The sequence below is a fragment of the Lissotriton vulgaris genome, chromosome 2_1 (assembly GCF_964263255.1).
Source record: "Lissotriton vulgaris chromosome 2_1, aLisVul1.2, whole genome shotgun sequence".
Lineage (NCBI taxonomy): Eukaryota > Metazoa > Chordata > Amphibia > Caudata > Salamandridae > Lissotriton > Lissotriton vulgaris.
Genome location: NC_141687.1, coordinates 830976377 through 830990374, shown reverse-complemented (window position 1 = coordinate 830990374; position 13998 = coordinate 830976377). Strand labels below are relative to the sequence as shown.

The window sequence follows — 13998 nt, the reverse complement described above, 5'->3', positions numbered from 1 at the left end:
GAGGGCGGCGTCTAAATACTCCCACGGCACCAACAACGGACGCAGTGCCGCAGACGACGTCTACCGACGTGCAAGGGTACTGCTATGCAAAACTTTCCGGATCCAGTCTGACGCCTGGGGATATTCTAAGGTAAGGAATCTAATACTAACCCTTTTCTTTCAGATAGACAAGACACTTTTATTGATCTGGTTGAAAGCTAGGACACAATGCTAGAAGCAGCATGCTCAGCTAAAGACTACTTAAAAACATTTTAAAAAGTCTCTCTCGAGGATCAGAAGTGGTAAAACTGGAACCTAGATGGTAGAAGTCTGGACAAAAGGACATTCAAGAAACAGTTACACGTGGACTATACGCATTCCTAATTAAATAAATATCCTCACCTTGATGGGGTGTTGAGACATGGGCCTGAGCCTCCACTGGACCTCCCTTTCTGTGCACCTTTTGCCATTTTTTCACCAAAAATTTCAACCTGAAGGGCAGAAACAAACACGGAGTTCTAAGCAGGAGTAGACAAGTTATCAATCAAAACAGCTGCAAAGATAAGGGAAACTCCATATGTGGTTCAAAAAGAGAAATACTGATCAGATAAAGACTGGGGAGACTTGCAGTTAACTCAAATACAAATGAGGCAGAAACATCCTTATTTTTCACACAACCCTTCTGTTTCAGGGTCCTGATAAAGAAGATCACAAGAGATGGTAGCAATTATGCATTAGAACCCAAGACGACAAGATAAGTAGCATTCTTCTACTTCACCCTACTCTCTCGCCGGTCATGGTGGCAAGGCCTGCTAGTGGCCTGAGACTGTAATCATAAAAACATAGCTATATGATAATATACTTCATTCTCCTTTACTGTTCATGTTAGGTAAGACACTGCATATGACCAGAAATACAGATTTTCCAGATTCTCCTCTACACCCCCTCCATTAAGTCAAGATCAGACAACTAAGTATCCAAATACTCGGGGAAGCTACGATTCATATATTAAATTCAACACATTATCAATGCTGATGCACCTAAGATCCATCCCCAGTTGTACACTGTCATTGCTCAGGCCTTTCAAAAAATTCAAATTGTCAGTACCACTGGAATAGGAGAAGATACTTTACTTGGCTTATAAATCAATTTTGCCTCCAATGTCATATAGGACTTCACCTTTGAATACAGAGCATATCTTACCTGGATATGGCTATGACTGCTCGCACTGTAGATCTGAACTTTGTGAAGGCATGGGAGTGAGTGCTTACAACCTGAAGGTCCACAGTTGAAGGATACACACCCATACGTGCTATCATGGAGAGGGTGGCCTGCTCACAGTCCTGAAATCCACCAAGGAGCAGAAGAAGGTATTTTTTCTGGTACACAAGGGCTTTTCGGAAACTTTCTGCACGTAAGTACTTCCTGTACAGTCTCTGCAGCTAAAAAGATAGAGCAATAAAATACAGATTATAAATTAAAGAGCAAGCCTACAAAGGACAGGACATAATTTAGGAGTCCAAACATATTACCTAGAAGAGTACAACATGCAAGAGGTGCTATTAAGAAACTCGCCTCTAATTACTCACCTATCAAGCGTGCTACAAACCTAGAAATCAGTTTGGTCTTACTTCCTTTCTTCACTTACCAACCTTTTGGCACGATGTGTCTCCCTTTCACTAAATCAGACACTGACAGAGCAGCAGTCAGTTTCTTAACTATCCCAGACCATGGACTCAGAGGTCAAAAGAGCTTTACACATTTAGGTTTCCAAACTAGCAGGTTTCGAATCACTGAACAAGGTTAGCAGTACCAAACATATAGGTACCTTTACGGTTTGCTACTCTACAAATGGCTGCTGAGAGGGGAAATGGGGTCAGTAGGGAAAATAAAGTTTATGAAGTGACAGCCAATGACCGCATAACTTAAATAGACTTTTAGAAAAACAATTTAAATGTCAGAAATCCAGAGTTCATGAAAACGTTCCTGCAGAGACAGGAATGTCCCATTTGTGGTAAACTGACATGTACCCCTACACTGAAACTCATATCCCGACTTATTCTGGTCCTCGCTTCACTCTAATGTAGCATGATAACAGAGGACACCACCAGTCCTTAATGCGAGAGCAGGTACTATCCCCTCATTTGGAGGGTAGGGTGGTCTCATGATAGACCGTGCACTACTGTCACTGTCCTGGGTTTAACAAAGAGGAGGTGGTAACACACATTATTATAGAAGTTTAGTATGACCAGAAAATGTTGTCTGTACTAGTAAGAGCGTGTTCTACAGACCCTCTCTAATAAAGTTCAGCTATTTCTTGAGTTCCAGAAACTTGAGCTGACATCCTATGTGCACGCCAAGTGGGTGTGCGTGTGTACACCGAGTGCTCAATATATGAGTGGTAGCAGGACTCTGTGTGCCCCTAGTTTAGCATGGCATAAGTTGGAGGGTTAGGACAGCTTCAATGGACAGACAGAGCTACCTTACACTGATGGTTTGTGTGAGAAGTTGGCCTGATATATAATGTTCACTATTCTAGTGAGCACTTTGTATCAGTCCAAACAACCCTTATGGTGATTGGTTGTAAGTCAACCTTATAGACCAGCTATCCTAGTAGCGTGGATACGAGCAGTCTTCGGGCTAAACTCTAGAGGGCGTGTTAAGCCAGCTGTTATACCATCACATATACCCCTTGAACACTAAGTGAAAGGACACCACACAAGTGCAGCGGCGGCTCCACCATGGGGGCGTTTGGGCGCCGCCCCCTGCTTTCTCGCCGTGCGAGAAGGCAGAAACAAATGGTAGTTATTGCCTTAATATAACTACCATTTGTTTCTGTCTTCTTGCACGGCGAGAAAGAAGAACTTCCTAGTTTCGTTTCTCGAGGGCAGGGGGGAGTGGCTTGGGGGAGTGGCTTGCCCACTGTTGTTAATACGGACTGACTGGGCAGCCTGAGGCAGCCCAAACAGACAGTATAACACAACAGTGGGAAAGCCACTCCCCCAAACCACTCCCCCCTGCCCTCGAGAAACACCACCCACTCACTCTCCCTGTATGCTGCAGCAGCAGCATACAGAGAAAATTACGTAGCCTGGGGCAGCCGGCCGCACCAATCAAGAAGGAGGCGGTGGAGGGGTGGGAGGCTGCCTGCGCGCCACCTTCCTGATGACGTGCAGGACTTGAACCAGGACGGCGGGACGGAGTCTCCGACCGATTGTAAGTTTACTTTTATTTTATATATATTGTGTTTATTTCCAAACCCCTCCCGCCTCCCCCCTCATCCCCTCAGGTCGTCTTTTTTAAGTAGCTGGGAAGAGGGGTCACGGGTCAGTCTATTCATGATTCACTGGTGCCGCGTTCGATCTGCAGGTCACCAGTTTGAATCAAAGTAAAGACCGACCAACTAACTCATCCTTGCCTCCTTATAGTAACACGCACCTTTTATTTATAATAATTCTCAGCAATGGGAAAAGTTCATGATAAAGTGCCTCTGATGATGGAACTTTTCTTTCGAAACGAGTTGGATTACTAGTGTACTTATTAATGTAATGTCGACGTCTACTGATAACAAATTACACAATAAACACGAAGGAAACTGTGAATAAAAATGATTCAAATGAATCAGAAAACTAAAAGAATGATTTAAAATGTTTACCGTTTAAAAATGATCACCACGATATATTCACTTCTTAAGGGGAAAGGTCACCCGAGATGTAGAATATGGTGTGATTATTTCAAGTGATGCGGAAATACAAAGGGAGCACTGATGAGGTATTTTGAAATTGAATTAGAGACGAGGAGCAACAGTATAGGTTGTCATAGTGAGTTGCATTAAATTGGGTAATACTAGTAACATCTGTTGTTTGCAGTGCTGGCCATAAAAGAAGCGCAGTGTAGTGGAAATGCCGCCTGTGAATCCTCTTAATGGCTGAACGCAGAGATAAGCAGGAAGATAGACACGAGGCTCTTTTTGGGCCCCGGGGGCATCATAACAAACGGAGAATCTGGAGATATGGCCTCGTGGATAAATTGTCGCCTTTGGGGGGTTGTACGCTATGGTCTGTTTGTTTTGTAGAGTGTTACTTTACAGTTATTTTTGGGTTTGGACGGAGGCTTTTTCATGTATACTCCCCAGGGTATGGGCACACAAAGAGGTTAACAGGTTAACGTTTATCTCAGAGTCTCCTTGTTGTCCAAACATATCAGTTTCCTTGCAAAGAATGAATGCCTGCCAATGTCTCTGTTCTAGTCTGTCCAGCTTTTAATTTTTCAGAGACTGGATACTTGCATATCCGAGCTGAAAGGTAGTTTGAGATGATGAATAAAAAATTAACAAAATCGTAGCCATAGTTCAGCTCTAAAAATAACGAGTTCAAGAGTGACTGACGGAATGCATGGAGCAGTGTTTAACTACTGTTTTAGCAAGTGGCCTGTGCCCTGTCGGGTGATGTCAACTATAGTATGTATATCTACACTTTCACAATTGCTTTACAAACCGTTTTGCATTGCTTTGTCAAATGGTCTTTAAAATGCACTATTTGCACTCTTTTTTTCTCAGGATAATCTCCTCCACCCTCTTATGACGTTCACGCTCGCTTCGCTCACTCGCAACGCGTCTCATCCGCAACTTTTACGCCCTACCAATTTCAAATGTCAAAAGCCGCCACTGCACAAGTGTTATGAAAATAAAGTGTATTTATTTAGATCACAACAGCCCTGTACTCTTTATGAGGACAGGGTACTAAGCACACAACAAAACTCTTACGAAAATACTTTAAGTTGCACAATTTACACAAATGCCCGAGGGGCACAGAAAACCATATACTCTGAAAGTGGAATGCGAAATTACTAGCAGGTAAGTACTGTACTAATAGGCTTTGGAATCGCTAGGACTACGTTACTGAACCTTCAGATTACTAGTAGGAGGCCTAGGGGACTCGGGTGCAGAGTGTGTACTCTCACGCGGGATGCGGGACAAAGTCTATGGGAGCTAGTAAAGACAAAGTTAGTGTTCTCGGGCAAACCCGATAAGGTAGATCGAAAACGACAGTGGATCCTGACCCTTGGATAGGGAGGCTATGCTGGGGCACCTAAATGCCGAAGTTACCTAGCCCAGGGGCTGCAGCTGCATATGTCTCAAAAGACGTCGGGAATCCTCGTAGGCGAACCAGGAGCCTGAAGAAAGGAGTTGCTGGCAGGCGACCAGTGAAGAGAGTTCGAGTGATCCAAGCCTGGATCGAAGATGGATGACACCTGAAAGCAGAGGGGACCAAGTTCGTGACTACTAGCCAGTAGTCGGGTGGCACCAGGAGTGCACCGGATGGTAGTCACCTCGACTAGGTGAGTGGGCGACGCTGGGCTCTGCAGTCTCACGGACCAGGAGGCGTTGTCGGCGACCAGGATGGAGGTGCGAGCTGTCCCACGATGGATGATGCTGTCGACGTCGCTGGGCCCAGGATTGGGGCAACAAGTCTTGGCAAATTCAAGCCCACGCGGTGGACTCAAAATGGCGTCTGGAGTGGACCAGGAGGGTCCGGGGTGCTCCTCTTTTGGAAGGGAGCAAGGGCCAGTCTGGAGCAACCAGACCAGCAGCAGTGATGTCGTCGGGCGTCGTTCAGAAGGCCACAAGCCAGCGGGCTAGTAGCCAAACAACGCGGTGAGCAGCAAAAAGCAGAAGGGCCCCACGCAGATCGTGGAGATGCTGGGAGGCTGGACTTCGGTGCTGGAGCTGCTCAGGGTCGGGGCTTCTCGGACCCCACAGCACTCACCAGATGATCCCTCGGCGGTCGTGCTGGATAGAAGTCGTGCAGTTCTGATGATGGCCGGTCCCTCGAGGTCTCGTCGCACCTACGGTTCTCAGCTTAGCTGTAGAGGTAGGTAGAGGTGCCAGGGAAGCCGGGTCTCGTTGTGCTGGTCGGTCGGATTCCTGAGGAAGGACGTGCAGCAAACCGCAGAGTTCTTAGATGGTGCCTGCGGATGCAGGGTGACTACTCCTTAGCCACAAGGGAGAAATCTTGAGAAGAGTCGAGAGTTCCTTTCGTAGAAAGTAGTTTCTTGATTCAAAGATGATCTAATTTGGAAGGGTCCCCGCTCCTGCCTTTATCCTAAAGAAAGGGGTGGGTACGCAACTAGGTCCTGCCCTAGGGGTGGGACCAGGAAGGGGGGTGGTTACACCCCTCTCCCATGCCGGACTTTCCCCAGGCCAGGGGCTGGTGTGCCCCTGAAACTGGTTCTAGCCGGCAGATGCGTAGTGAGCACCGGGGTGCCACTCTGCAGTCACCTTCCTGTAAAGCCCTGCCTACCCAGGATACACAAAACCCTGTCTGGGATGGTGCTAGCACCGCCCCTGACAGGAAACCCTTTGTCCAAGCTCTCCTCGCTGGAAGGACTCCCAGCAGCAGGAGGTCAGACTCGTGTCTGTGGTGGCAGCATCCATTTTGTGGAGCTGAGGCTTCAGTTAACTTTAACCGGGGTTCAGTTACATACATGTCGTGTCCCTCTAGAAGGGTGGAATGCTAACCCTGTCGCCAGAATTGGCGAGGTGTTAGTATTCCAATTCGTATGACACCTTACTCTACATGTTTTGATAAAGCAATACCAAAGATAGCATATAACCGCGAGGATTATAATGCACTTAAGAGTATATGGTATGCGTTATCATGGAACAGCTATTAGGACTTGGTTCCGCAAGCTGCAAACGGGCTCAGCTCATGCCAGAGCACCATTTCACACGATTCCAAGCACTCTGCCTTCAGGATTGTCAAGGCCTGCCATAGGAGTGGCTGATAGGAATCTGTGTGTCCATTTTAGGGTTAGATATAGGTATACTATATCTAAAGCAAAGGGTGATTACACCACCTTGCCCCAGCTGTCGTGCAGCCAGTTGTGTCAGATTTAGATGGCCATCCAGGGGTGGCATAATACATGCTTCAGCCCCTGGTAGGCCCTGGGTACACCTATGCCCTGAGTTACAGGGTCTGATAAGGTGGCTCAGTTCCAATTGGGTAATGCACCTAAGGTACACATGTCAATTTAGTGAGAGAACAGCTAGGCTGTGGGTCTGGTGGCAGGCCCACAGCCAGGGAAAGTCGTAAACCAGTGAAACAAAAGCAAAAAAATCTGGGTGATCATAGGATTGCAGACCCTACTCTCCTACATTTTGTTCTTCCTGAGCACAGCTTTCTGATTTACAGTAAAGGTGTGGTAGGAGGCTGCAGTTTCATTGTTCAAGAAGAGGAACTTCCAAAGCAGCGCCTATCTTTTGGTCTGGTGACCATCCGGTCTAGAGATCTCAAGTTTCATACGCCCATGTTTTGAGTACTCCTCGCTTGGAGCCAGCTACATTGCTAGCTGCTGTGAGAAGCACTACTTTAAATGAAGACTGTGTCTGAAGAGAAGCACGGAGGGAAACCTTTTAAAAGAGAACCAACCAAAGTGGTTTTTAAGTCTCAAACATAAGATTCCCATTTCCTATCTGGAAAAGGAGTATAAAAGTGAGATTCAAACAACTTCACTTTGTTCCATTTCAAAGTTCTTAAAGACATACAAGGAAGTGAGTGCTCTGCAGTTGTACTTGAAGCACTGCTGTGTGACCAGACTGATCTGCCTAACAGCCAGTCTCCCAGAAGTGGAGGGATTGCTAGTACTTAGTAGCTGGACTCCTGAAATAGGGAAGAAGTGTGCCAAGTCATGCAGATGAAACTTGTGAGAAGTTGGCCTGATATGCAGTGCTCACTATTCTAGTGATCACTATGCATCAGTCAAAACAACCCTTATTGATGATTGGTTGCAAGTCAACCGTAGACCAGATATCCTAGTAGCATGGACAAGAGCAGTCTTTAGGCTAGACTCTGGAGGGCGTGTTAAGCCAGCTGTTATACCATCACATATACCCCTTGAACACCAAGTGAAAGGACACCACACAAGTTGTTATGAAAATAAAGTATATTTATTTAGAACACAACAGCCCTGGACTCTTTATGAGGACAGGGCGCTAAGCACAATACAAAGCTCTTAGGAAAATATGCAAAGTCGCACAATTTACACAAATGCCGAGGGGCACGGAAAACCATATACTCTAAAAGTGGAATGTGAAATTACTAGCGGGTAAGTACTACTCTAATAGGCTTTGGGATCGCTAGGACTGGACTACTGAACCTTCAGATTACTAGCAGGAGGCCTAGGGAGATCGAGTGCAGAGTGTGCACTCTCACGCGGGATGCGGGACAAAGTCTATGGATGCTAGATTTCGTAAAGTTAGTGTTATCGGACGAATCCGACTAGGTAGAGCTGAAACGAAAAAGGATCTGGACCTTTGGATAGCAAAGCTATGTTGGAGCACCGAAATGCTGAGTTTACCTAGCCCAGGGGCTGCGGATGCATAGGTCTGGAAAGACGTTGGGAATCCTCGTTGCAGTCTATGGAGCCTGAAAGAAGAAGTTGCTGGCAGTCGACCAGTGAAGAGATTCGGATGGATCCAAGCCTGGATCGTAGATGGAAGACACCTGTAAGCAGAGGGGACCAAGTTCTGAATCACTAGCCAGTGATTAGATGGGCACCAGGATGGCACCAGATGGAGTCACCTCGACCAGGTGAGTGGGCGACGCTGGGCTCTGCAGTCTCACGGACCAGGAGGCGTTGTCGGCGACCAGGATGGAGGTGCGAGCTGTCCCACGATGGTATCTGCTGTCGACGTCGCTGGACCCAGGATTGGGGCAACAAGTCTTGGCAAATGCAAGCCCATGCGGTGGACTTAAAATGGCGTCTGGAGTGGACCAGGAGGGTCCGGGGTGCTCCTCTGTTGGAGGGGAGCAAGGGCCAGTCTGGAGCAACCAGACCAGCGGTGTTGTCGTCATGGAGCGTCGTCAAGAGGGCCACAAGCCAGCAGGCAAGTAGCCGGACAACGCGGTGAGCAGCAAAGAGCAGAAGGGCCCCAAGCAGATCTGGTGGATGCTGGGGGGCTGGACTTCGGTGCTGGAGCTGCTCAGGGTTAGGGCTTCTCGAACCCCAAAGCACTCACTCGAGGGTCCCTCGGCGGTCGTGCTGGATAAGCGTCGTGCAGTTCTGAAGATGGCCGGTCCCTCGAGGTCTCGTCACACCCACGGATCTCAGCTGAGCTGACGATGTAGGTAGAGGTCAGAGGTGCCAGGGAAGCCGGGTCTCGTCGTGCTGGTCGGTCGGATTCCGGAGGAAGGACGTGCAGCAAACCGCAGTGTTCTTAGAAGGTGCCTGCGGGTGCAGGTTGACTACTCCTTAGTCACAAGGGAGAAATCTTGAGAATAAGTCTTGAGTTCCTTTCGTAGAAAGTAGTTTCAGGATTCAAAGATGATCTAATTTGGAAGGGGGCCCGCTCCTATCTTTATACTAGGAAAAGGGGCTGGCACACGACTAGGTCCTGCCCATGGGTGGGACCAGGAAGGGGGTGGTTACACCCCTCGCCCATGCCGGACTTTCCCCAGCTCAGGGGCTGGTGTGCCCCTGGAACTGGTTCTAGCCGGCAGATGCATAGTGAGCACCGGGGTGTCACTTGCAGTCACCTTCCTCTAAGCCCTGCCTACCCAGGATACACAAAACCCTCTCTGGGATGGTGCTAGTACCGCCCCTGACAGGAAACCCTTTGTCCAAGCCTCCCTCGCTGGAAGGACTCCCAGCAGCAGGAGGTCAGACTTGTGTCTGTGGTGGCAGCATCCATTTTGTGATGCTGAGGCTCGAGTTAACTTTAACCGGGGTTCACAGTTACATACATTTTGTGTCCCTCTAGAAGGGTGGAATGCTAACCCTGTCGCCAGAATTGGCGAGGGGTTAGTATTCCAATTCGTATGACACCTTACTCGACATGTTTTGATAAAGCGATACCAGAGTTGGCATATAACCGCGAGGATTATAATGCACATGGAACAGCTATTAGGACTTGGTTCCGCAAGCTGCAAACGGGCTCAGCTCATGCCAGAGCACCATCTCACACGATTCCAAGCACTCTGCCTTCAGGATTGTCAAGGCCTGCCATAGGAGTGACTGATAGGAATCTGTGTGTCCATTTTAGGGTTAGATATAGGTATACTATATCTAAAGCAAGGGGTGATTACACCACCTTGCCCCAGCTGTCGTGCAGCCAGTTGTGTCAGATTTAGATGGCCAGCCAGGGGTGGCATAATACATGCTGCAGCCCCTGGTAGTCCCTGGGTAAACTTATGCCCTGAGTTACAGGGTCTGATAAGGTGGCCCAGTACCAATTGGTAAATGCACCTAAGGTACACGTGTCAATTTAGTGAGAGAACAGCAAGGCTGTGGGTCTGATTAGCAGGCCCACAGCCAGAGAAGTCGTAAACCAGTGAAGCAAAAAGCAAAAATCTGGGGTGATCATAGGATTGCAGACCATACTCTCCTACATGACCCCCCCCCCCCCCCCCCAAACTTTGGGACAATAAACTAACCTTGACCAGGTGAGTCTTCTTGCTCTAAGTGGAAATACCTGGAGAGCCCATCTGCATTGCCATGATCAGTGCCAGGTCTATGCTCCACTGTAAAATCCATCCCCTGTAGGGAAATGGACCACCTAAGCAGTTTGGGGTTTTCACCCTTCATCTGATTTAGCCACAAGAGGGGCTTATGGTCGGTCTGAATCTTGAAATGAGTGCCAAACAAGTATGGCCTCAGTTTCTTCAGGGCCCAAACCACAGCAAAGGCCTCCCTCTCAATAGCTGACCAATTTTTCTCTCTGGGGGTCAGCCTTCTGCTTATAAAAGCAATGGGCGGGTCATGACCATCAAAATTCAGCTGAGATAGAACAGCTCCCACACCCAACTCAGAAGCATCTGTTTGGACAATGAATGGTTTGGAGTAGTCTGGACTTTTTAGGATAGGTGCTGTGCACATGGCCTGCTTTAGGTCATCGAATGCTTTTTGACAGCCTGCTCTCCACTGAACTTTCTTTGGTATCTTTTTACTAGTCAGTTCATTAAGTGGAGTCACAATTGATCCATAATTTCTGACAAATTTCCTGTAATAACCAGTCAGGCCCAAGAAAGCTCGAACCTGAGTCTGGGTGGTTGGAGGAGCCCAATCCTTGATGGATTGTATCTTGCTCTCCAGTGGCTGAACCTGGCCTCCACCTACAAGGTGGCCCAGTTATACAACCTGTGTCTGCCCTATCTTGCACTTTGTGGCCTTGATAGTGAGACCTGCTGCTTGCAGTGCCTCTAACACTTTCCTCAGGTGGACCAGGTGATCCTCCCAGGTGGAACTAAAGACAGCTATATCATCAAGATATGCTGCACAGAAGTGATCCAGCCCAGTGAGAACTTGATTCACCAGCCTTTGGAAGCGGGCAGGTGCATTTTTCAGACCAAAGGGCATTACCACAAATTGATAATGTCCACCAGGGGTTGAAAATGCTGTCTTGGGCTTGGCATCCTCAGCTAACCTGATTTGCCAATACCCAGCTGTCAGGTCAAATGTGCTTAAGTAGTTGGCAGAAGCCAATCTATCTATAAGTTCATCTGCCCTTGGTATTGGGTGGGCATCAGTCTTAGTGACTGCATTGAGGCCTCTGTAGTCTACGCAAAACCTCATCTCTTTCTTACCACCCTGGGTGTGAGGCTTTGGCACTAGAACTACTGGACTAGCCCAAGGGCTATCTGAGGGCTCAATGACTCCCAGCTTCAACATTTTCTGCACTTCTGTCTTAATGCAGTCTCTAACATGATCAGGCTGCCTGTAGATTTTACTCTTGACTGGCAGGCTGTCACCAGTGTCAACCTCATGGGTACACCAATTGGTTTGACTGGGTGTCAGAGAGAACATATGTCTGAAGGATTGAAGAACTTGTTTGCAATCCTTCTGTTGATGGTCAGAGAGGCTGCCACAAAAGACAACACCATCTACTGATCCATCATCAGGATTCTGAGTGAGCAGGTCTGGGAGAGGGTCACTCTCCTCCTCCTGTCCCTCATCTGTGGCCATGAGCAAGCTCATGTCCTTCCTGTCAACATATGCTTTGAGCCTGTTCACATGGAGCACCCTGTGGGGGCTCCTGGGAGTTCCAAGGTCCACCAGGTAGGTGACCTCTCCCTTTTGCTCAAGGATTGTGTGGGGCCCAGACCATTTGTCTTTGAGTGCTGCTGGGGCCACTGGCTCCAACACCCACACCTTCTGTCCAGGCTTGTACACAGTCAGGACAGCCTTTTGGTCATGACAAGCTTTTTGGAGTTCTTGGCTTGCCTCAAGGTTTTTAGAAGCCTTTTCCATGTACTCAGCCATCCTGGAGCGGAGACCAAGTACATAGTCCACTATGTTGGTTGCAGGCTTTTTGAGAGGTCTCTCCATCCTTCCTTCACCAAACATAGGGGCCCTCTCAAAGGATGCCCATACAGAAGTTCAAAAGGGCTGAAGCCAACCCCCTTCTGTGGGACCTCTCTGTAAGCAAACAAAAGGCAGGGTATCAGGACATCCCATCTACGCCTGAGCTTTTCAGGTAGTCCATGAGTCATCCCTTTTAGGGTCCTGTTGAACCTTTCAACAAGCCCATTGCATTGTGGATGATAGGGTGTAGTGAACTTGTAGTGGACACCACATTCCTTCCACATAGCAGTCAGATATCCTGACATTAAGTTTGCACCTCTGTCAGAGACAACCTCCTTAGGGAAGCCCACTCTGGAGAACACTCCAACTAGGGCTCTTGCCACAACAGGTGCTGTAGTGGAGTGTGGAGTGCAAAAAAACGATGGATTTGGGCCCAGATCTTTGGACTGGGGTGAGTGTGTGACATTGATCCACATTCGGTCCATCACCTGTTGTGTTTGCGTAGTGGAGAAGTGTGGCTCAGGGGTTAGAGGCGGCAGACCCGGAAGCTGAGATCGGCCCTGGACCAGGGTTCAATTCCCCGCCTCAACGGGGGTTGGGCTCAATAATTCCACGGACTCGATAATTCTCGCTCCGGTGCCTCCTCGACTCACGGGTTCACACTCTGCGACTCTGGGCAATAGCTTGCTTAATCTCCACAACGGCCCCTCGCGGCGGGATGCCTGGCTTTCACCTTGTGGATACCCTGCCGGGGCTATCCCACAGGGGAATACCAGGACAGGTTCCCTAAGCAAGCGCATAGATGCCTGCGATGTGGGCGATTTGCGCTATATAAATACATGTACATTTACATTTACATTTAGTGGCCCTAAGGGGAATAGCTTCAGGATACCTGGTGGCATGGTCCACCACCACCAGTATAAACTTGTGCCCTGATGCTGTCTGGGGTTCCATTGGACCAACAATGTCAATCCCCACTCTATAAGGGGGTAACAAAACAATAATTAGTAATGGGAGAGGCACTCCTAACAATATAAACAATAGACACCTTTTTTGTAAATGATAGACATCAGTGAATTACGCGTGCTGAGAAGGGAGACACACTGTCCATTGTGTGTCGGTATATTAACATGCAAAAAATGACCACGCGGAAACCGCTTGCACTTTACGCACTGTTGCGATTGCAACCTAACTCGGTTGAATTGTTTCAACACGTTTGTTTACTCATAAAAAATTCATAAATCATTTTATTTGCGGGTATTAAATTTTACTGGCATTTCAAATTCAAGAAACATAAGATTCACTTGAATATCAGTGAATATCGCAATTCATGAGTTTCTGAAGATATATATACACAAATCGATTTTCTTTGTACATCATGAACAATCAAAAATTTCTTGCCCAAACATATAGCCCTGCCCAATGCATTTCGGGCCTGTTAGGCCCTTCCTCAGGGGCGATACTTGTGTTCATGAAAGGCGTGTGTAAGAATGATGTGATTTCGTAAAACGCAGAAAAGTGGAGATTATAATCCGTTGAACTGCTGAAAAAACACAGCGTGGTACAATTATAAGAACTGGCAAGGTCAACAAAGTCCGTGCGTACCCATGTGCTTGTTCGCGTCTTTGGAAAATAAGTGAATGAGACGTTAAAGCGTTTATGTTCCAACTACACGGCTTGGTTCTCCTTCCCCTAGCATGCTGCGGACATGGTCACAAC

At 47.8% G+C, this 13998-nt stretch overlaps 1 protein-coding gene across 1 annotated transcript in view; it reads right to left on the bottom strand.

Annotated features, from left to right (window-relative positions):
- PCNT (pericentrin) overlaps positions 1-13998 on the bottom strand; it is a 1129672-nt gene that overhangs the window by 113613 nt on the left and 1002061 nt on the right. The window contains exons 45-46 of the mRNA XM_086956243.1: positions 1183-1421; positions 382-470 (exon numbers count right to left, since the gene is read on the bottom strand). Of these exons, the coding sequence (XP_086812369.1) occupies positions 382-470; positions 1183-1421 (328 nt within the window). The remainder of the gene's footprint in view (positions 1-381; positions 471-1182; positions 1422-13998) is intronic.